Below are 23,794 nucleotides of genomic sequence, written 5' to 3'. Positions count from 1 at the left end.
TTAAAACACACCTATTTAAAGAGGCCTTCTGTATGTCTTAGCATTCAGCTTCCATTTAAACGACTGCAGCATCAAAGGTCTTCACATAGCCTCCAGCCACCAGTGTGCTAAATAAACTCGTCCATTAAAATGATGGCACCTGCAAGGCCTTTTATATAAACTCCTGATTTTTATTGTAATTGATCCCTTTCCTATAGAGCCTCCTTTTTTTTACTACATGCCACTGAGATTTGTTATTAGCAGCATTTTTTCATGTTATTGTCTTTAACCTCTGGGCTGACAGGGATAATGTGAGTTCCAATCATGATCTAGAGAGAGAGTTGCTAAATATATATGTAATGCCCCCCCTGACCTCTTACCTCATGGGGCGTTCCTGGGTTCTCATCCTCACTCTTGGTGCCTGGTGCCTTCACCTGGGAGATGAAGATGTTAGTGGGTGGGATTTTCCTCCCTTCAGAAAACAAACGGGACTGTGAAAAAGGCTGGCATTTTGTACAAATATATAGAAGTTTATTAGACTATACAAGCATATACATTTCTACATGACTATGTACATTGCTAATAGGATGTTAAGCAGTGCACTTACATGCTGTGGGTAGTCTCGCTCTACACAACTATATACATTTCTACAAGGCAGCAAGAACATTTAATATTTGGCATTTTGGGGCTGTTGGTACCCACAGTATGCCACCCTATAGAATAGAGGGAACCCCGTGCATCCCCACTTACTCGAGCATTATTACTATCCTCCACCTTTTTCACCCAAGTGAACCAAGTGAGCAGTTCGTGGGCAGTGATGGCCTGGTCCATCTTCTGCTCCACTGAGAAGTCCATGCAAATGCTGTCCCCACCAATTGAGGATTTCCACCTCCCCGGATTGCCACTGGGGTCCATTTGCCTTTCAATTTTCCATAGCATGGGCTTACAATTCTACTAGGCTCATAGCCCTCTGCAGTCAGCAATTTTAGCTCAGGACCAGTCATGTACTATTACCCAGCCTCAATGAATCACCTTCTCTTAGCTGGGCTAAGAGCCAATCATGCCCACATCTCTCTATCTTGCCTGACCAGCCATCCCCCTTTGGAAACTTCATACCCAACGTGTCTGAATACCCTACTAGTCGGGGTGAAAATCTGTCTGCCTCCCAGTAGTGTCTTCCAGCACATTTCTATCACAAATCTCTTCCCCAGTCTTAATTCTGTAATTTTAGAAGTTTAAATCCTCTGGATTTTTGTTAGTGATATTTCCTACCAAATTACCCAGAGGTCCAGGGAACTGTGGCATGCAAATCTCCTACCTAAATGTCTGACTAATCCATTCATTGGTCAGTTAAGTATCCTCACAGAAGGACGTCTGGCAACCTTTTCAGTCTTCTGGGCTTGTGGCTCAGGTTACATAGTTATATTGTTCTGTTCTTTTCTCTCCTGTAGCTCACTCAAACTCAGGTGTGTGTGTGTGGGGGTTCATATAAGAGGATGTTTAACCAAAGCAGTTCTGTTTTGTCATTAGTTAACTTTTAATTATTACTAACCACCCTATTTTCAATTTCTTGCAGACTACTCAGTTTCGTAGGTTTAGACACTTTGGGTGGTATCTGTCTGTCTAGGAACAGTGCTGTCATGAATCTGGCTGCGAGGAGGTGCTGTTTGGAGGCCAGTGCATGTACTTCGCAAAGAAAGCATTAGTACACTCTTTGAAATCACAGGGCCATGAAATCAGATGGAGGGAGGCAAAGGGGATGCACGGGCTGAAAGATAGCAGATGCCTGAGCTTTACAGATTGGGCAAAATGGGGAAGAGTCTTTGGGTCGAGCCAGGAGGAAGGGGGTTCTCTGAATGTTCAATGGGTGACAGCTAGTACAATATGATAGATCCCAATTGATTGCTTTCATTTTTTTTTTTCATTTCTTAACAGCTAGGAATCCTCTGTGCTTATCCTGGGCTTTCTAATTATGTTACCATTGTTTTTGTCTTCACCATTTTCACTGGAAGGCCATTCTGGGCATCCATTGCCCTTTCGGTGAAGATTTATATTCTCTAATGTTAAACCTGAATCTGTACCATCTTGGATGCTTATACTGTGTATGTGCCTTGGATTCTTTGCTTCAGACATAACAGGAATTCAGTGGAAAGGGAAGCCATAAATTAAAGGAGAAAAATCAATCTATTGGATAAAAAGAGGATCATAATCGGACACCTTCTCTGTCTTTATGTAAACATTATGAAATATTGTGATCATTTAGAAAACAGTAAAACATACAAGAGGGCAATTTTGAAAACTATTTACCCTAGAAAATAACTATTTTACATGGGCAAAATGGCTTGTCTGAATATTGCCTTCACCTGTTCTGGGTGAAAGTGGGTGTAGATTTCCACAATGGGCATACTTTGAGTTGGGGATAGTTTGCAAGAGAGTAAAATAGCATGTGAACATGAAATTTCCAAAAAAAAAAAAAATATATATATATATATATATATATATATATATATATACACACACACACCCTCCCTTCCAATAGCAGGCGTGGAGTACGCAGACACTTTTAGTACTATACACTCCCTAATTTTCAAAGAGGAACTTCTCGGGTAGTATATCTTTTAAAATTAGCTGCAAGTATACAATGGTAAAAGTACTTATGTACTTTGCAAGTACATGTGCTATTTTGATAGTGATCCCTAAGTTATGGAATGAGCTGCCTCTGATTAGAAAGGAAAAAGATCTAATATGGTTTTGGCAAAAATTGAAAACCTGGCTGATGATGCCCAAGGGAATTGTAGATAGAGGCTAGTGGTTGGAAATGAAGAAAAGGGTGCATGGAGTAACCTGTGCAGACCTGAAGTTACTATCCTTAACAGAAGGTATGGGGGTAACCTGCCTGGATCTGCAGTTATTACTCTTAATAGAACATCTTTGCCCCTTCATGAGGGCATAGGGGTAACCTGCACAGAATGGCAGTGGCTATCCTTAACAGAAGGTTTGGGGGATAACCTGCACGAAGCAGCAGGTACTACCATAAGCAGTTTGCTGGGCAGATTGGATGGACCATTTGGTGTTTATCTGCCATCATTATTATGTAATGCTAATAGCTGAAGAAGACTGTTGGACTGTGCTATAAAGAGGGGGTAAAATTATATTGAATGTTTTATTTTTAACGTAGTGATTTTATTGTTGTTTTAGTTTGTTTTGGGTGTGCTGTTGATTATGTGTATTATTTATTTACTTTATGTACATTGTTTTGGGCAATTCTATTATAAAATCTGGAATGTGATTCATAAATTATAATATAAATATATAAATATAATTCATACATGGGACACTGAAAGGAACCTGTGCACCTTAATGTTTCCACTAATCACAGATATTACACAGCTTAAAGCAGCAAAACAGGTTTTTTTCTTTTAGATAATTAAGGGCCAAATGTAGTAACTATTTTTCCCATAGACACAAACAGGGTAATTTACAAAGCCTGTTTAAAAAAAAAACAAAAAAAAAAACATTCAGGGCTTTGTGTATGCAAAAGTATATGCATACCCTTCCGTTCACTGGTAAGAGGCACTCTGGGGGAACGGAGCTGGGGTAGAGTTGAGACTTATGCGCATACTGCTTGATTTTGAAAAGTATGCATGTAAATTAAACCGCTCAAGTTACGCCCGCTGAAGAAATGTAACTGTGTGACTTAGTCTGTGTGTGTGCAGGGCCAATTGCCCAAACATTTTCAAATCAAACTTATGTGCATATATTTGCTTTGAAAATTGGCTTACGTCTGCAGGCCTAATTTTTACTGCTGTTGTATGTTTTGCTGAGCCTTCTGTCTTTGGTCCATTGTATGCTGCCTGTTGCATCTTATTGCCTTCTCCTTAAATTGTTGTTTTTGTGTACTGCTTGTTTTTGTTATGATAGTGCAAATCACCCAGTCTGGAGCTCAGCTATCAGTGGTATTCAAGAGCCTGTAAATAACTATGTGGACAAGTGACATGCAGACATTAGCCTTACCTGCATAGTTATAAAATCACCCTCCCTATGGACAGATACGGTGTTGCAATTAGTAATTTAAACAATGGAAATCATTGATCCTTCTGAAGTGGAGATTGTGTTCAATGGTCCTCTGACGTAGCCATTTCTACCCTTTATGAAACCAAGTTTATCAGGTTGCTGCTGTACTGATTGTTATCAGAAACTCCTGCATGTGACTGTAGCTTACTCAGGTAAAGAGATTTTAAAACCTCTGGTCTGGCCAAAATTTTAAACAAGTGTGCACCTTTTTTGCTCCATAATAAAAAATAAAAAAATCTTAGACCGTGACCACCAGATCGTCAGGTTTTTAGGATATCCATGAGCAATGTTTGCATGCAATGGAAGCATTTCATGCAAATTGCCTTATGCATATTCATTATGGATATCCTGAAAACCCATGGGGGATCCTTGAGGACTGGTTTGGGAACCACTGATCTAAGAAATAGAACAAATTGGAACAAATAAACCAAGAGGCTTAACAATAACACAAAGTGGAAGCTGAACAGTCAAGAAACAGGTTAAGTTGATACCTTGAAGAAAATAGCTAGCAGATTATTGCCTTTAAAGATTACTCTTGACTTTAGTCTGTTGGAATCAGACAGATAAGATTAAAAGCTTGGGCAGGGACGCCTCAAGGCAATCTGCTGCCTGAGGTGAGAGATGAGATGGTGCCCCGCCCCTTCCCTCTCCCTTTTCCACACACACTCATTCACTTCTCTCCCTCTTCCATACACACACACACACACACCTTCTCATTATATACATACACACCCCTTCACCCTTTCATGCACACACACCCACACCCACCCTGCTGTATGCCTACCCAAACCATTTCATACACGCTCACAAGCTGCATTGCTGTCGTCCCCCCCACCCCCCCAAAGCTAGCTGTCACACACACACACAAATTGTGCCTTTTCTTGTTCTTCAGCCACCGCTGGCTTGGGATCCAGTGGTGGCCTGCAGCCTCTTTTTTTTTTTTTTTTTTTTTTAATTTCTTCACTGCAGCCTCCTTTCTCTTTCTATGCCAGCCTGGGCTCTGGTGGTGGCAGCACGCAGCCTCTTTCTTGTTCGTTGGCAGCCACTGGCTCCAGCAGTGGCCTTTCCTTTTTTTGCCCGTGCTCTTCTTTTAATGTCTTGGCCGATCTGCCAGCGGGCTGCGGTCAACTTTCCTTTTCTTTGGCCACCATCGGCCTGTGGTCTCTCTCCTCTTTTTTTTTTTTTTGGCCGCTGGCGGCCCACAGTCTCTTCTCTTTTTCTCCATGCTGTTAGCACTGTAGGCTTTCCAGCCTGCGGAGTTTGCCTGAATGAAGGATGAGGTGACTGTGGCAGGAAGGTTTTGGGGGCAATTTTGTTGCCTCAAAATCTTGTTGTCTGAAGCGACTGCCTCATTATAGAACTGCCCCTGAGCATGAGATGCTATTTATTACTGTAGAGATGACTTATCTTTCCCAATAGGGATGTGCAGCCATTTTTTATTTATTTATTTATTTATTTTTTTGCAGTTTGGTTCTTTTTGTTTTGGTGCATTTTCCAGTCAAATTTTGTTTGATTTATTTTCCTTTAAATTTTTTGTAGTCATTCATTTAAGCATTATGCACACACAGGATGCCAAAATTATGCCCTGAAAAATTTTCGGAATGAGTCTAGTTTTGCTTTAGTTGCAACAAACAAAAAAGGAACTCTTTTGGATCAATTTTCATTTTCAAATTATCTAAATGCACATCTCTATTTGCCAATAGGCAGCAAATCTATAAAGATATATCAGTTATTAGTAAATCTCCAACCAGTCAGTATGTTTGAGCTGCACAATTTCCCCCATTCTCTGTTGTTCCCTGCTAGCCATTCTGATCTAAAATTTGTTTTGGATGCTTCCTTTATGCAGATGACATCCAAGAGTAGCTGCTTTTGACCACCTTAATCTCCCTGTCAGGTTTTAATGATTGACTAACCCCAAATTACTAAGTGGCTTTTTTTCAGTCAAACCTAAGGTTTACCCAGATAAATCGGAGGCAATGAAGTTTACCAGGAATACAAACTCATTGTGCCTTCAGTCAACTTTGATTTCTGGCACTTCAATTCCCTTAACAAATGCTGTTACCACTTTAGGATTCAAACTTGATCCAGCATTAAAATTTTCTGCCCATATCTTTCATACCATAGAATACTGATACTGTTTCTTAAGAATTATTTAGAGAATCAGGCCTTTATGGGTCAACAAGACCTTTAAACCACTTACCTATTCTTTTGTTCTTAGTTACCCACATTACAATAATTCTTGATTCCACAGTCTAACCTCTAATTTAACCCACAGACTGCTGCTAGTGCAGAACACAGTAATTAAGCTCATCTTTGTGTAAAAAAAAAAAAAAATGTTGACTCTTGTTCAATTTATTATTTCAGTTATTTGTTATTTTTGTCACTCTTTGTTAATATTCTTTGGACATCTTATTCACTTTGGCTATTTTATTTGTTTGCTTTTTATGTGTTAACTGGAGTTAGGAAAGGAATGGAAAATAAAAAGGCCAATGTCATAATGCCCCTGTATCGCTCCACGGTGAGGCTGCACTTTAAGAGTACTGTGTGCGGTTCTGGTTGCTGCATCTCAAGAAAGATATAGTTGCATTGGAAAAGGTATGGAGAAGGGCAACCAAAATGATAAAAGGGATTGGAACTGCTCCCCTATGAGGAAAGTTGTACCTGTTCAGCTTAGAAAAGAGATGGCTGAAGTGGGATATGATAGAGATTTATAACATCACGAGTGGATTAGATAGGTAGATGTAAACTGGTTATTTATAAATCTTCACTTTTTTGAAGGGGTTACTAAACATGTAGATATAGGTGAACCAGTGGATGGCATGTATTTGGATTTTCAGAAGGCATTTGACAAAGATCCTCATGAGAGGCTCCTAAGAAAAGTAAAAAGTCATGGGATAGGTGGCGATGTCCTTTCGTTGATTACAAACTGGTTAAAAGACAGGAAACGGAGAGTAGGATTAAATGGACAATTTTCTCAGTGGAAAAGGGTATACAGTGGAGTGCCTCAGGGATCTGTACTAGGACCCATGCTTTTCAATATATTTATAAATGATCGGGAAAGGAATACGATGAGTGAGGTAATCAAATTTATAGATACAAACTTATTCAGAATAGTTAAATTGCAGGAGGACCTTGTGAGACTGGAAAATTGGGCATCCAAATGGCAGATGAAAGTTAATGTGGATAAGTGCAAGGTGATGCATATAGGGAAAAATAACCCATGCTGTAGTTATACGATGTTAGGTTCCATATTAGGAACTACCACCCAGGAAAAAGATCTAGGCATCATAGTGGATAACACTTTGAAATTATTAGTTCAGTGTGTGGTGGCAGTCAAAAAAGCAAACAGAATGTTGGGAATTATTAGAAAGGGAATGGTGAATAAAACGGAGGATGTCATAATGTCTCTGTATCGCTCCATGGTGAGACCACACCTTGAGTACCGTGTACAATTCTGGTCGCCACATCTCAAGAAAGATATAGTTGCGATGGTTAAGGTACAGAGAAGGGGAACCAAAATGATAAAGGGGATGGAACTGCTCCCCTATGAGGAAAGACTAAAAGGGTTAGGGCTGTTCAGCTTGGAGAAGAGATGGCTGAGGGGGGATATGATAGAGGTCTTTAAGATCACGAGAGGTCTAGAACGAGTAAATGTGAATTGGTTATTTACTCTTTTGGATAATAGAAAGACTAGGGGGCACTCCATGAAGTTAGCATGTGACACATTTAAAACTAATCGGAGAAATTTAATTTTCACTCAATGCACAATTTAAACTCTGGAATTTGTTGCCGGGGATGTGGTTAGTGCAGTTAGTGTAGTTGGGTTTAAAAAAGGTTTGGACAAGTTCTTGGAGGAGAAGTCCATTACCTGCTATTAATCAAGTTGACTTAGAAAATAGCCACTGCTATTACTAGCAACAGTAGCATGGGATCTATTTAATGTTTGGGTACTTGCCAGGTTCTTGTAGCCTGGATTGGCCACTGTTGGAAACAGGATGCTGGGCTTGATGAATATTCCTTGTAAAAACGTTAGATCAAAAAACAAACTTCTATTACAAATTCCCTCACCTAGAACAATAAGGCTAACCACAACCAGAGAACGAGCATTCTCAATAGTAGGTCCCATTCTCTGGAATACATTACCTCCTGACTTAAGACTAACCGCAGACAAAAAAGCTTTTAAAAAAGCTCTCAAACACTACTTTTTCCCCAAGACCTCACCAGATTTATGCATGTCTTGATTATTTTCTTTCTCTTTTATGATCTTCCACCTTGTATCAATTTTCTTTTTTAAATTCATCTGTCTTCAAATGTATTTTATTTGTAATATTTTATTTTATTTCATATTTATGTTGTCTATTTTGTCTTAATCTTATATTTTAAACTATATTATACATGTTTTATTTGTAACCCACCCCAAACTTTGGAGGAAGCGGGAAATCAATAGTTTTAAATAAATAAAGTAAAGGACACAGCATCTAATAAGAGAGGCCTGGAAGCAGGTCTAAGTAATTCCTACCCAGGATAGAACTGCTCAGGTACATCCCACCTGTATGGACTGGTCAGCAGGATGAAAGGAAGGCAACATTTTATACTCGCCCACTAATTTCCTTTCTTTTAGTCCTTAGCAGACCAGTCAAAAGACCCACCATGAGAAGAAAATAGCAGTCCAAAAAAAGGGGTGAGTAGACTTTGTGGTGTATATAGAGATCTTTATCTCTCTGTATCTGTATCTGTAGACATACATATAGAATTTAGTGAAAAGAGAGCCTTTCACCCAGCAAAGAAATGCAGCCCAGGGAGAGGGGAGCAGATAGCATCCTCAGTCCCTGACCTTTGCGGTTTAATTACAAAAAATATTCTTGCTGTAATGTGTGTGCGTTTTTTTCTTCTTCTCTCTCTCTGTGGTTCCAGGGGAACCTTACACTCAGAAGACCCAGTGGCGGTACTGATTGCAAACTTGGAATTTGTATTCGGGTTCCAGGGATAGTATCCATAAAGGCAATGGTAGTAGGTTTTTTTTGTTATAATGGTAACTGGAGAACCAAAACTAACAATGGCTCCTGGTTGGTTTCTAGCTTTGGTATAGCATGCCAAGGAGCTGAGGCAGCAGTGGGTCTTTTATAGGGAGAGAAATCTGCTCTTGATTTTTTGCCTTTGCCTCCTCTGCTGGCTGGGGGTATGCATCCCACCTGTATGGACTGGCCTGCTAAGGACAAAAGGAAAGGAAATTTAATGGGTAAGTATACACTTCACCGTCTCCTCTTTCTTCCCAGACTTTGGAACCAGTTGGTATCCACTTCTTCTGCACTTGCTAGTTGGGCAATGAGTTCCCCCGGATTAGGAGAATCACATCTGAACAAACAGCTCCTCCTTTATTCCAAGTGGGGAGAAAAGGTGGAGGGAATCTCTCCCAGAACATAAGTAATGCCATATCAAGCCCAATATCCTGTTTCTGACATTGGCCAATCCAGCTCACAAGCATCTGGTAGGATCCCAAAGAATATGTCCAATTCTTGTTCATAACCAGGATGAACAGTGTCTTCCCCAAATCTACATGGCTAATAGTAGTTTATGGACTTTTCATCCAAGAACTCGTCCAACCCTTTTTAAACCCAGCTACGCTAACTGCTTTCACCACTTCCTCTAGCAACAATTTCCAAAGTTTAATTGTATGCGGAATGAAAAAATACTTCTTCTGCTTTGTTTTAAAGTGCTACCTATTAGCTTCATGGAGTGTACCCTAGTCTAATACTATTGGAAAGGGAACCATTCCCTGTTTACCCATTATACTCAACTCATGATTTTATAGACATCTCTTATCTCATCTCAGCCATCTCTTCTCCAGGCTGAAGTTCCCTAACCTGTTTAGTCTTTCCTTATAGGGGAGCTGTTCCATCCTTTTTATCATTTTGGTCATCCTACTCGGCACCTCTTCAAGTTCTGGTCACCTCATCTCAATAAAGATATAACAGAAGTACACATAGTACTCAAGGTTCGGTTGCATCATGAAGCAATTCAGGGGCATTATCTTCTATTTTATTTTCCTTTCCTTTCAATACCTAACACTCTATTTGCATTTTTGACCACCACTACACACTGAGCCTAGGATTTCAAAATATTGTCCACCGTGACTCCAAGATCTTTTTCCTGGGGGTGATGCCTAATACAAAACACAGTAACATGTACCTATAGTTTTGCATTATTCTTCCCTATATGCATCACTTTGCACTCGTCCACATTAAATTTCATCTGCCATTTAGATGCCTAATCCTCTAGTTTAGTTTTGTAATGTCTTCTTGCAATTCCTCATATTCAGTTTGTGATTTAACTACTTTGAATAGTTTTGTATCTGCAGATTTGATAATCTTGCTTATCACTCCCTCTTCCAGCTCATTTATAAAGTATTCAAAAGCATTAGATCCCTGGAGCACTCCACTATTTACCTTTCTCCATTGTGAGAAATGATCATTCAGTCCTAATCTGTTTCCTATCTTTTAAACAGTTATTAATCCACAATAGGACATTTCCTGGCGTGTAGCCAGATGGACTCAGTACGAATGGGATAGTATCCGCGTTCGTACTGAGTCCATCTGTCTACACTAAGGAAAAGGGGATTACCAGGTAAGTAATCCAAACATTGCCTCCTATCCCATGACTCTTTAATTTCCTGATGAGCCTCTCATGAAGGACTTTGTCAAATGCCTTTTGAAAATCCAGATATACTATATCAATTGACTCACTTTTGTCCACATGTTTATTAACCCCCTTCAATAAAATTCAACAGATTGGTAAAACAAGACTTCCCTTTGCTAAATCCATATTGGCTCTGCCCCATTAATCTATATCTAACCAGATGGCCAGTAATTTTGTTCTTCAGAATAGCTTCTACCATTTTGCCTGGTAGAAACTTTCTCTGAAAAGTTACTGAGAAATCACTTAGTAAAACTATTACTCATTGGGTGTGAGATTAAGATTAAAAACCTTGCTTCTTCTAGGGCTCTTACTTTTATAAATTAACAGGAACTGAACAGAAAAGCTCCTTCCTTCACAAAAGCAAACTCAAAATCCACACAGACCATTAGAGGTCACCTGCTTTTATACCAGGAGGATCATCCAATGGCAGCAGCCTCACATGGGGATGCTGTAGTAGATATGGTGCATTCCTCTTCTCCTCTAAGTGCATGGCTCAACTACAAGGCCACACCTTCATAAGGATCCCAGTGACTCCTACATTCATAATAGTGTAAAAATCAGTGAAATAGAATTTATTGAAAATTAAATCAAGCTGTCTGATACTGAAATTGAAACCCTACAAGACTTTAACCCAAGACTATTTATTGGCTTCTTTGACACTTTGTCTAATATCTCCGGGTCTTGAGCTTTTAATTGATATCTTGCTTAAGGAAATCTCTTTATCCATCTAGGAGTTGGGAAACAGGCAGGCAGCAAGAATTGCTCTCATTATGTAGGATATATTGTCATTGTTGAAATTGCATCCTTATTTAATTTAACTTCACAGTGCTGATTCTCTTCAATTTGCTTTCGTAAACCACATGATTTAATTTATTCCCACCTGTTTCCTCTCTCTCTTCTCCAACTGTAATAGTCACATTCTGTGTTTGTGTGTATCCTTGTGTATACATATGTAAGGGGTACTTCATTCCCTTGTTTGTTTTTCCTTTCTCGATTTCTAGGGAGAGTTTGAGAGCACTTTTTGAACCAACCCTAAGATTTTTCCTGCCCATGGTGCTAGGATTGGGGAGCTCAGCAATATTAAACTCCAGGCTGAACATGTACAATATGTGGTTTGTCTTGAGTTTTTAAGGGTGAATAGTAGAGTATTTGGTGGTTCCCCAAATTCAGGCCTCGGAGCCTGTTCCAGTGGGGTAGGACTTTGCCCTGCTACCCAGTTGCCTTCACTGACCTGGAAGAGGGACTGTCAAGTTGTGAGAGGAGAAATAAAGAGTCTCTTGCCTTTTAAGAGAGTTGGTTTTGTTTTAGACTTATTACTCCCTGCCTGAGGGGAACAGGATAGGGAGCTACTTTGCCCTGCACTTAGTTAAAGTGGGGGCTGTAGTTGCCAAGAAATAAGGACTGTTTTGGATACATTTTTCTTTATTCTTGGATGGGAGAGAGACTTTTTACCACCACCTTCCTACCCACATTTTGGAGAAGAGATTTTTTTTTTTTTCATTCTTTCTTGTCACCAGGAAAGGACATTGACTCAAAATCAGAAAGGAAGAGAAAAAAAAACGAAGGTACTTGGCGTTTCTGTTCAGTTCATCTATATCAAATATTCTTATGTTTGTAATTTGTGATTTTCCTGTTTTTGCTTTGGATCAAGTTTTTTATGAGTTACAGTAAACTTTTGATTTGAACACCATTTCGTGTTTGGCCTGCTCTTTCTGGTTTGGAGAACCAACCTACTGAGATCTGCTGGAGTGAGAGAGGTTGAGTGTAGCTGGAGAGACTATTGATCCCCACCCATTGTGTACCTAGGCCCCTGGAGGCTTATCCTCCTCCTGGCCAGAAGAACCCCAGCACCTGAGTGGCTAACCGTGTGGTCAATGGGGGTATAGGACAATGAGAGAGGCCCTGGGCCGTTTCGTTCTGGCATTAAACCAAAGAGGGGGTTACACATATAAATAGCTGCACCCTTCATCTCTGCATTATGACAAAACGTAGAATATTAGCATGAATCAGAAGAAACCTAATGTCCTAGGGTTATTCATTAAATGGGTTTTACTTCCATTAAATCAATCCTGAAATGTCCCTGCTTCTCTCCTTTCAGCTGGGGGTTGAGGAGAAAGCTGAGGGTCAGGGCCCTGATGGTTGTGAGATCTCTAGTTTTGGCATGTGCTAGCAAAATGTACTGATTGCTCATTTCCTCTTTTGACCATTAGTTGAAGCAGCAGACAACTGAATCTGTCTGACACATCCAGTAGATGGTTACACACTGCTTTAGCCTTCTCATCAGACAGAAACATGACGCTAAAATTCCTTCATAAGCCAATAGGTCAGTAAATAAAGTAGTTATCTTAAGCATGCATCCTGTATATTCCACGTAAAGAGACTGACAGCAGGTTCTGCTTCTCTGTGCTCACAATAAAGTCTAGCACTTTGTTCAGCTCTGTAGTATCCATGATGTTGGCTTTAAGTAGACAATGGAAGTAATTTTCAAAGGGGTTCCATGCATAAAAATAGCATATGCTCACATAAATAGCATGCATACACGTATATGCTATTTTATAAATGTTGCGAGTATGTGTGGTTTTTTTGGTTTTGCATGTTCATTTCATCGAAGGGGGGTGGGTAAAATAGGGGTGGTCTGGGGCATTTAGAAGCAGGGTTCAGAAGTGCATTGGTTGCTATTTTGTAAGAGAGATAAATGTTTACATTATGGAATTTGTTTTCACACTTGCTAATTGACTAGCATGAGTGAAATTGGAGTTGACTGCAGTTTTTGGATGGGAGGTGGAAAAACTGGTGGAGATTCAGGGTGAAGTCCTAGAGGGTCTAGGTAAACTGGAGAAGGCTAGGTGAACTGGTGGAGGTATCGACAAATTGGTGATTCCAAGTACTTGTACATATTTTACAAAATACCTGTCTCTACATTTAATCTAGGATGTTTATTCTTGTAATGTCACAATTATTTCATGTGTAAAATATATATGGGTATATGTCTTATAGGTAGAAAATGAATGCGCTTTCTTTCATTAGAAATATGGTTACATACTGAAACATGCAAGTGAACTTTTGAATTAAAAATACATGGTATATTATAAACTGTGCAGCTCCCAGTGGGGTTTCTGGGATGGGAGAGGAGTCTGGAGAGCAAGATTGCTGGGGAATGTGGGATTTGGAAGGGGAGAGGGGGCTGGGGAGTAAGACTCCTGGGAGTGGGGTGTCTGAGGAGAGGGGAACAAAACTGATGGGATACTGGGGGTCTGAGAAGAGGTTGGGACCAAGAATGCTAGAGAGTGGGGGGGGGGGAAGGGGAGCAAGACCTTGTGGGAGAGAAAGGGAGAGAGCGTGGGTGTGTGTGAGACTGACCTCACTTCCTCTCTGCCTGCTAATCCATGACAATTTTAGGGCTTCTGGAAATCAAAAGTTCTAGATAAGGATAGCAGGGGATTTTTTTAAATCCTTATTAGTTTTAATTATTGGATGTTATCTGATGTATTTAATATTTTATTGATGTTTGGGAAATGTTATATGCGAGTTAATTTTTGAATGCTATTCTATTCATTAGTTTTGAATTATTCTTTTTATTGGTATGGTTTTACTAATTTTATTGGGGTTTTTTTTGAGGAATGGTAATGATTCTGCTCTTTTATTGTTGCAGTTCATATAGAGTTTGGCTTGTTGCGGTTTCCAGTTCAGTTTTTGCCTGAACATGTCTATTTCTATTTTATGGTCTCTTTATTCTGTATTTGAGGGTCTATCTGTGTTTTGCATGTGTGACTGAAGTGAGGTATTTCACTAGTGAGTTTGTATGTAGACTTGTTCTGTTTTCCTAATAGGTGTATTGGTGTTTTAGGCCTGGTGTAATATTTGCAGTGTTAACGTTCATAAGTAGAGTTACTGCTGTTTGAGTGCTGGCAGTTAGTGTTTGATTATAGAAAGTTTATTGCATTATAATTCTGTTTTATTGTAGCTTTTTGAGGGTCATGCCCCTGCCCAAGACGCATAACAGTAGGCCTAATACCATATGAGTTCCAAGTGTCTCTTGCTTTTATGCAGGGTTTTCTGGTTGGCACCACAGCAGTACATGTAAATATAATATACATATTGTAAGTGATATTTTTATCTCAGAAGACTGTGCTTTGAATGTCCATTTTCATGTAAAATGTTGTTATAAATGCATAACTTTTTAATTGTGTGTGTGTGTGAGGAGGGTGTGATGGGGTAAGGGCGCCTAATACCTTTGCACTGGCCATGGGCATTGCTGTACAAACATTTAACAAAGTCTCCCAACTCATGGTGTCGTGTCTTGTGTAATGAGTGAGGACATAGTTTTCACTTGGCCATAGGCACCACATTGCCTGGCTATGGCTCTGCCCTTGAGGGCTGCCAACAAATCAGGTTTTCAGGATATCCCTAATGAATATGTATGAGAGAGATTTGCATACAATGGAGACAGATGTATGCAAATCTATCTCAGTCATATTCATTAGGAATATCCTGAAAACCTGACCTGTTAGCAGCCCTCAAGGGCAGGGAGTGAATACCATTGCCCTAAATAATCAACTGTTCTTTACTCTGTTTATTTTTTGTGGATCATAGTTTTCTCCTCTGGTATGAAGCTCTGAAGAGCTTCATACCAGAGGAGAATAGTTTTCGTTTAGGAAAAAAATCTCAAGGATAATATTTGAACTTGAGCTGATGTTTAAACTACAAAAACAAGATAGCTTGGCATTTCTGTGCAGGGTTAAAGAAGATAAAGAGAAGCTAGGATGAGACACAATCAGTGTACTTGCTCAACTGTGCAGGGTGCCTCTGAACAGGGCCGGAGCAAGGGGATTAGGCACCCTAGGCACCTTCTGCCTTGCGCCCTGCCCCCCCCCCCCCCCCCCCCCATTTGAGGGGGTGAGCCATGTGGGGCAGCAAAAAGGAGTAGAAATTGCCCTGCCGAACCCCTGCGCTCCTGGACAGCAGCAGCGAGATGGAGGCAGGGCAGGGGACTGCAAGGCGGCCCAAGACTTTCACAACCCGTCAGCTCCCTCCACCAGTGCCCGGAGTGCCCCTCATCTTGGCTGTGTTTAATGCAACTCGAGCAACGGTGGCTCCAAGCCCTCCCGCACCCCCTTCCAAGGGGCGTGCAGCCGGCCCCCGTGCAGCAGCTGCTCATCCGCAGAGCTACACACCCAGCCCACGATACATCCCCAGATCCAGAGGGCACAGCCACCCCTGGGGCGGCTCCTGCCATCTACATGCTTAGTGCCAAGGGCTGTGCAGGTGGGATGGCACTGTAGGCTCATGGTGCCCGGGCAACCCTTCCATGCGGGAGCAAGAGGGAGAGCAGAGGCTCCGTCCCCTTAGATCCATGCAGAGAGCTTCCAGCCCCAGTTCCATCTGGGCCAGCCAGTGAGCAAGACTCCTCTCTGTCCACGGGAGGAGGGCGGCTCCTGCCAGGTGCATGCTTAGTGCCGAGGCCTGTGGGCGGGCCGGCACTGCATACTCACGGCGTCTGGGCAGCCCTTCCACTCCTCTTTGGCACTGCCGCTTGCAGCCCCACATGGCTCACACCCCCTAATGATAGGCCCAGGCCTAGTTTGCCTAGTGCTTCCGCCAGCCCTTCCTCTGAATGTGTTCTATACAGAGGGTAATGCTTCCGCTGCCTTGTGATTTGAACTGCACGAGGCCCCTGCCGATCCCACACGGGTTCGTAGTGTGAGACGACTGGAGCAGCGACCTTGTGTTAGCAGTGGTGTGTGGTCTGAGCCTTCTAGGCATTCGTGAATCCCCAGGGCTTAACCACTGGCACATTGGCAAGTGCAGGGAGAAGAGTGAGGCCAGGGTAAAGGAGCCACTGGCAAAGAAAAGGGGGACAGTCAGCTGCTGCCACCTACAGCAACGCTTTTACTTACATCCTTCTCCTCCTGGCCCACTGTGCGATATCCTCCCACCTGCAGGAAGAGTCAGAGAGAAGAGCTTCTTACCTGCAGCGGCCTTCTCCTTGTCCAGCTTCTCCCTGAAATCCAGGGTCTCAGACTACTGAGCCCCATGTGGTTCTGACTTCAAAGGGAAACCTGAGGAGAAGGCTGCAGCAGGTAAGAAGCGCTCCTGCTGTTGATTCAAGGCAATCTCAGGGGAGAGGAGAAGGAGGATAGATGATTTTGTTTGAGTAGGGAGGGCGGGGAGCAGGGAAACATAATTGATTTTACTAGTGGGGAGGAGAGAACGTGAAAATAAATTGTGCTGGGGGAAGGATGAGGACAATTGAGACAGATGATTGGAGCAGGACAGCTGTGTGAAGAGAAACTATTATTGATTGTGAGGGGGAGGGAAAAGGGAGTATAAATGATTTGGGGGGAGGGGAGAAAATGTATGATTGCCCTAGGGGGCAGGAGGAGGAGGGACAGATGACCGTGCCAGGGAGGTGAGTGGGGAAGCTAGACAAGGTGATTATGCCAAGGCTAGACAGAGGAGACACTGCCAGTGTCAGGAGCCCAGCCTTATGCATCCCACAACTGTCAGATGGGAGGGAAGACTGGGGTGGGAGAGGGGGAAGAGAATCGGGAAAGGTGATAAGGAATAGGGACTGGGAGTGAGTACCAGGAAAAGAGAGCAGGAATGATGGAGGATGGTGGACTGGGGTAAGACAGATGGAGGGCTCTGAGAGCAACAGTGGGAATGACATACAGAGATAGGAAAGGGGACACAGGTGGCTGGAAAATTTCCCCTTGCACCGGCCCCCTGCACAGATGAGCAAGTACACTGATCGCGTTTCATTCTAGCTTCTCTATCTTGTGGTGAGAGGATAAGGCCTCTGAGGTTCTTAAAAATGAGACCTGGGACAGAGAGAGAGAGAGTCGGAGAGCCTTCCTGTATATATTTTGAAGAACCAGTTTTAAGGACATTCTACAGCTGAGCAAGGAGAGTTTTTCCAACCTCCTGGGATCTTGGCTTTTTTGTGTGTGTTGTAAATAGATTGATTGTTCTATTTTACTGGGTTTCCCATTAAATAGGGGCTTAGCCCTTTGTTTTGAAGTACAAAAGGGAAAAGCTTCCTTCACTGCGAAGGAACCTGTCATCTTCAGTATCCAAAAGGAGGGATGACTTTCAGCCATCCAGAGGAGGAGAAGGAGTTTGGATGGATCCTGGCAAGGGCCCATGTACAGGTACTGGAGGTTTTTGGAGAAGAGAAGTAAGAGTATTAATCTGGTACTTGAAGGAGAATGTGAGTTCAGAAGAGAGTACTATGTGAAGAGATGGAGATGAGACTTTGTATGTAAATTGGACTATAACGTTCTGTTCACTATCTACTGTACAAGGGAGGGAAGTTTACACCTGTCCCTTACCATAGGAAAGGAGAGAGAAGATTGATTTCAAGAATTTGGATAATTGGCTTTTACATCTATAAATAAATTAAAGTACTTAAATCACAAATTTATTTTAGACCCTTGACTGTAACATTTCTAAGTGAAGATAAAGCTGTAAGGAACAATTCATCATTGAACAACAATTCAGTAAAAGTAATGCTGGAAACTAGTTCAGTTTCCAGAGTGCTTCTTACAGTTTAATAAACTGAGAAATCATCACTGCCACATACAATCTGCAAGTGCAAGAAGAGCCTAGAAAAACTCCCCCCCCCCCCCCCCCCCCCCCCCCCCCCCCCAGAGAATCCTAGAGATTAACGTGATTTACCATTAAGGGAAGTTTACGACGGAAACTATGATTTGACATATGGCCTCTGGAACCAATATCTGGGAATAACTAGCCCAGGGGTTACACGTGTACTGAATGCCCTACTACAGATGTCGCCACACGTTACTGCTAGTTAGAATGCAGTTGAAGGTTCCTGTGCACATTAGTGGGAGCATTGGACATGCTTTAAAGAATGAGCATCACACTGAATAAAGGGCTATAAGTAATTGGAATCGATTAAATATAGAGCAAAACCTTCTCACAGATTCCGCATAGAAGTATCAGTATACCAAGTGACTATTCTGTCCCTACAGAGAGGCAAAAGATCAAAAAGTACCAAGATAGGCAATCAGAACAGGAAAAAATGGCAGAAAGATATAGAAATAGTCCCAGTTTTTTGGGTGCCACCAGCCTGATCAAAAAAAACTTCCGAGCACACCTCAATATGTAGCCTATATACATTACATCTTACAGACTTCAGACAGAAGATCCCTTGGACATAATACAAGGATTGAGGGAGAACTAAAAGTAAACTTGGGAAACAGAAATTGTACCCTTGCTTAAGAGTGAGGTTCATTTCAGTCAAGGCGAGGTCCATATTCAGCCTCTGTGCGGCTCAGCAAGTTAGCCGGATAAAGTTATCTAGCCATGCCGATGAATATATCCAGCTTCCATAAAGTTAGCTGGATAACTTTTATACATAGAATTTAGGTCGAGTGTTCAGGGTGACCAGAATTAACTGGATAAGTTATCTGAAAATTCAACTGCTCCCCGTTACCCTCCATTTCCCTCCCCTCCACTTTAGCCTGTTCCCACCACTTAGCCCAATAAGTATTTATCGGACTAAGCGCTAGCCACTGACCGCAGCTGAATATTTAAAATGCACCACTTGGCCGGATAAGTCAGAACTTATCCGGCTTAGTGGTGCTGAGTATCGGCCCAGTATGTGTAAGAGAAACCCATTTGAAAACATTAGTCCTGTGACTTATATAACCTATCACAGAAAATATTTGTCCTGCGTTGATTCTGATGCAAGCATTTTGGTACATTTAAACTGATTTAAATAATGATTTATGCTTGTTTTTTTGTAATTGTTGACTGTGGTCTCCGATCAGAGTAGTGACAGCAGCAGCTCCTAAACAGAATCTTTTCTGAACGGAAACCATTGCTTTAAAAAAAAAAAAAAAAAAAAAAAGTTCTCCTGATGTGTTGACCTTTGTATTCTGATTAGGCACATCTATAAAATATAAATTAAAACTAAATAAATATTGTATCCAAGATACTTACTGCACCGTCAACTTAAAGACAAAAAAATCTGTCATAGGTTACTGATCACTTTTAGAGTAAACTATGGCAGCATTATTTCCCCAGTAATCAATATTTAGAGACGATAAGGTGTGGTGCACAGTACATAAGAAAAACGTGCCCAGACATCAATATTGTGAACTCTTACCTAATGCATGTATGATTAGACTCTACAAAAAAAAACAAACCATCAATTTTTAATAAAAGATTATCTGCGAAACAGAGTAACCTGTCTAGTGATTATCCATTACAACAGGGGACTCCTTCATTGGAGCAGGGTATGTGCTCCAGTGAGAATAATTGGAAGAAAAACCCTGGGATGAACTGAATTGGTAAAACGAGGGTAACCCCTCCCTTTACAGTCTTCTATACAGCATATACATTTGTCAATGACTGAGTTTATGGCATCTTGATGCAATGCGATGATCTGTGCTTACTATTAACAATTCATGAGGAGATTCCCACAACTTCAGCCCTCTTTTGGGAGGTTCAGCCTTTATTTTATCACAGAAAAACGGTATATTAAGTGCAATAAACTAAATTATCAGGAAATTTACTAAAACATTATTTTCCATGTTCCTTTTTTTTAATTTTTGTTTTGCCAGACATGACAGATAAAATGCACTCTTGTTTCAAGTGCTAAACTGCCTATAAACTCCAGAGTAGTCTTCTTAATTTTGGACTTCAGCTGCTTCCAGCTCTATATGCTTGTCTTATCCTGCTTTGCACTTCCACTAACCGACTAAGAGGTCGGTCCAAATGCAGAGTTCCATTCATGCCTCAACAAACATCCTGCAGATACTCAGAAATCAGGATTACAGTTGCTAAGGGCTTTGGGCAAGTAGTGGCATTATCTTGAGCAGCAATGAGTCATCAAGAACGAGTGGTAAAATCAATGAAATGTGCTCAAATTCATGCACAAACTGAAAATAGATGCAGGCACGTACTGGTAAATGAAGAAGTCCTCATGGACTGACCAGATTTAATTGCAGCCTAATTTATTATTTATCTGCAGGCATCAGGGAACCACATGTGCCATCTGCTTTCCCATCCGGATGCGGACAGATCTAATTATTTCTTTACTGTAACCACAGGGCTCTCTGTACTTTAATCAGGCTCTAGCTGTGTCACCTGGCAAGGTCTATCTTGTTTTATCTTCCTTTGAGAACATAATCTCTAAAGGGGGGAACCCTAGAACATTCTTGTACTGACAAATATTACATTCTCCCATGATGCCACAGTGGCTAAGAACATAACTTAAGAGAGGAAGAGCAATAAGGTTGTCAACTGACTGGTTTTTGACCAAGTCTACTGTTGTCTCCATGATGAGGCTACCAAATGGCTTTATATAATCAGTCAGACTGAGCCAGTCCCAGTTTTGCTCCTGTTATAGTTCCAGCTATGGACATGTGCAGTGTACCTCCGATAAAACAGTAGAGCTGCATGCCAAAGTAGGGGGGAGACAGCCATAGAGAGAAAAAAAATTCTATCCCCATGGTGGATTCACTTGGAAATCTGAAGTAGGTGGGGGTATTTGGATAACAGGAACCAGGGAAATGACACAGCCCCCAGACCCTATCTCAGGGACACTTTTATCTCCCACCTTTCCAGTGATGGGGGGGTACACAAAACTGTCACCACACAGAGCAAACCTTATTAAAGCTTTACTGAGTAATCGATCAAAAGAAACATGGAATCACCAGAAAATAAAACAAGCAATAAAACAATAGAAGGGAAAAGTCTGATGCACAGAATAAGATAATAATAAAAGATTTTGCACAAATGATGTCACATCAATATTGGATTATTAACACCAAACAGCTGTTCTAATTCTTAACAAATACTTGCTATAGATCTATAGTATATATGTATACTCAGTAACAGGAAACACAAAACTCTTATAGTCTATATGTGTGCACAGAAAAAAAACTTGCAGGCCACATGTAGGGATATACAGAGAAATGTTTTTCACTGGGCATTGTTTTGTTTAATGTTTGTTTTGTTTCTGAAGTTTGCTGACACAAAATAAACCTTAAAAAAAAATCCAAAGAAAAACAAAAAGAAAACAAAAAATAAGAAACATGGCTTCCTTAGGACTCCTGCACCCCATTTCTCCCACCCCATAATAATTGCTGGAGCCAGGAATATCCTTGACCCTTACACCATCAGTGGGGGTCATGTCGATGTGGCTAGCATGAGTCTTGGGCCTAGCCCAGGTCTGACGCCGGAACCTGGCCTGAAGACTGTGTCCCAACACCTAGGCCTAGGTCTAGATCCAATGCCGAGTCCTGAGACCTAGGCCCAGGCCAAATACTAACGCAGGGGCTTCAGCATCGGCCTGGGACTAAACCTCCAGAAATCATCTTCTGTTGACTATCTTTATTTTTTTTTTTTTTTTTGCTTTTCATGGGTTATGGATTTAATTTAAGAATTGCATTGTTAATGGCAAATGGTACTCATAAAAGCAGTTTCAAAGCAGTGGCACCCACAGAGCAGCTGCAGCTTTGGGGCTTTGACTCGACAACTTCATCAAATCAAATATATATTAAAACTGCAGTCCTAGCAAGAGTTTTCAATATATCAACTTGTTGCTTGGCTCTGTGTTTTTTTTTTTGTTTGTTTGTTTTTTTAAGAGTAAACAATTTTTGATTTTTCACGAAAATTGAACATACAAACCGAGGAGGTTCAAACTAGTCAGTCATGATAAACATGTACATCCCCTTACAGTAAACCAGTCTCCCCCCCCCCCCCCCCCCCCCCAGACCCAGGGGTCTCCAAGCACAGCCAGAAAAATAACCTGAGAAGCGAAAAGAAGAAAAGAAACCACCCAGCATAATAATTTATCAATCTATCAAGCTATCAGACATCCCAATCCCCGCCAGACCACACATCGAAGTCCAGGAAGAAATATTATCAGTCATTGAGCAGTCGACTGTGAGCCCGATGAGGAAGAGTCTGGATATAAGGCTCCCAAACAGCCAAAAAGCGGTCTCTATAGTGAGGTGAGCTGCGAGATGACAGATATTCCATGTGCATGAGTGAGTAAAAAAGGTTCCTCCAAGTCCAGAATGATAATGGCTCCACCTCTCTCCATCCCAAGAGAATCACTCATTTCCCCACCAAACTAGCCTTTTGAAGCAGTAGGCGGGTGCCGGGGTCTCGTATTCGAAGAGGCGGTATGCAGCCAAAAAGAAGCCACAGAGGCGTCACTGGAATAGAGAGGGTTAATATGGTGGCCAGGTATTTCGCAATCTTCGTCCAGAGGAGCTGGCTAGCCGGGCAAGTCCAAAAAACATGGGACAAGGTGCCAGTGACTTGGGGGCATCGTCCACAACTATCAGAGACTGTAAGCCGCTGGCGATATGCCATCTGCGGAGAGATATATGCCCTTCCTAAAAATTTATATTGTAGCTCCCTATAATAGGAGTTTTGCGAAATCCTGGCCACCTGACAATAACAAACATGTATTGATGGAGTGATGGACTCTCTACCTAGGTGCTATCAAGCTAGGGCGAGAGTACATTGTAGAAATCTCATCTTTGTGTATCTTTCCTCATTCCATATCACATTAAATGTTCACTGATGTCTACTGTGCTGTTTGTATGTCTCACTGTGAATGTTAAACTGGCCCCAAAACCCTAGACCACCATCAAAACTTCACCTCTAGTTACTAGTTGACCCTCCTACAGTGGTATAAATAGTTGAGTAATATGTGTGAAATCCCAAAGTTTTGTTCTCTCTCTCTCTCGTTAAACATTCCTCATTTTCTTAAGCCCTGCCCAATCTCCTCCTCTTTGACAAAAATTTGCATATGCTTCGCACGATGTGATAAATAATGCATGCGTTATGGCATTATAGGGTGCTAACACCCACGATACGCCCTAGTGCATTTTGTTCTTATGACCCTGTTACCGGATAAGTAGCGATATTCATTCAAACATAGCTGGTTAAGTTAACTGGATAATTTAGACCTGCTATGACTTATCCGGTTAACTAGTGATTTATTTGGGGATATTCATCAGCATAGCCATGTAGGAGTGGTCTTTGTGGACCACTGTCAAGG

The 23,794-nt window shown here is 41.4% G+C and overlaps 1 protein-coding gene across 12 annotated transcripts in view; it reads left to right on the top strand.

Moving 5' to 3' along the window:
• Nucleotides 1–23,794, top strand: part of LOC115097412 (dual specificity testis-specific protein kinase 1-like) — a 175,179-nt gene that overhangs the window by 25,884 nt on the left and 125,501 nt on the right. For 4 of the 12 annotated variants that reach the window (XM_029613205.1, XM_029613207.1, XM_029613201.1 and 1 more), the window contains one exon: nucleotides 12,960–13,072. The exons of 4 other annotated variants lie outside the window; for them this stretch is intronic. In XM_029613205.1, coding sequence (XP_029469065.1) covers nucleotides 13,042–13,072 — 31 coding nt within the window. In that variant the 5' untranslated portion in view covers nucleotides 12,960–13,041. Of the gene's footprint in view, nucleotides 1–8,674; nucleotides 8,735–12,959; nucleotides 13,073–23,794 lie in introns of all 12 variants that reach the window. 4 more of the 12 variants (XM_029613206.1, XM_029613203.1, XM_029613202.1 and 1 more) reach the window with 2 other exon arrangements.

This window comes from Rhinatrema bivittatum, chromosome 8 (genome assembly GCF_901001135.1).
Source record: "Rhinatrema bivittatum chromosome 8, aRhiBiv1.1, whole genome shotgun sequence".
NCBI lineage: Eukaryota > Metazoa > Chordata > Amphibia > Gymnophiona > Rhinatrematidae > Rhinatrema > Rhinatrema bivittatum.
This window is presented reverse-complemented; position numbering and strand designations above follow the sequence as displayed.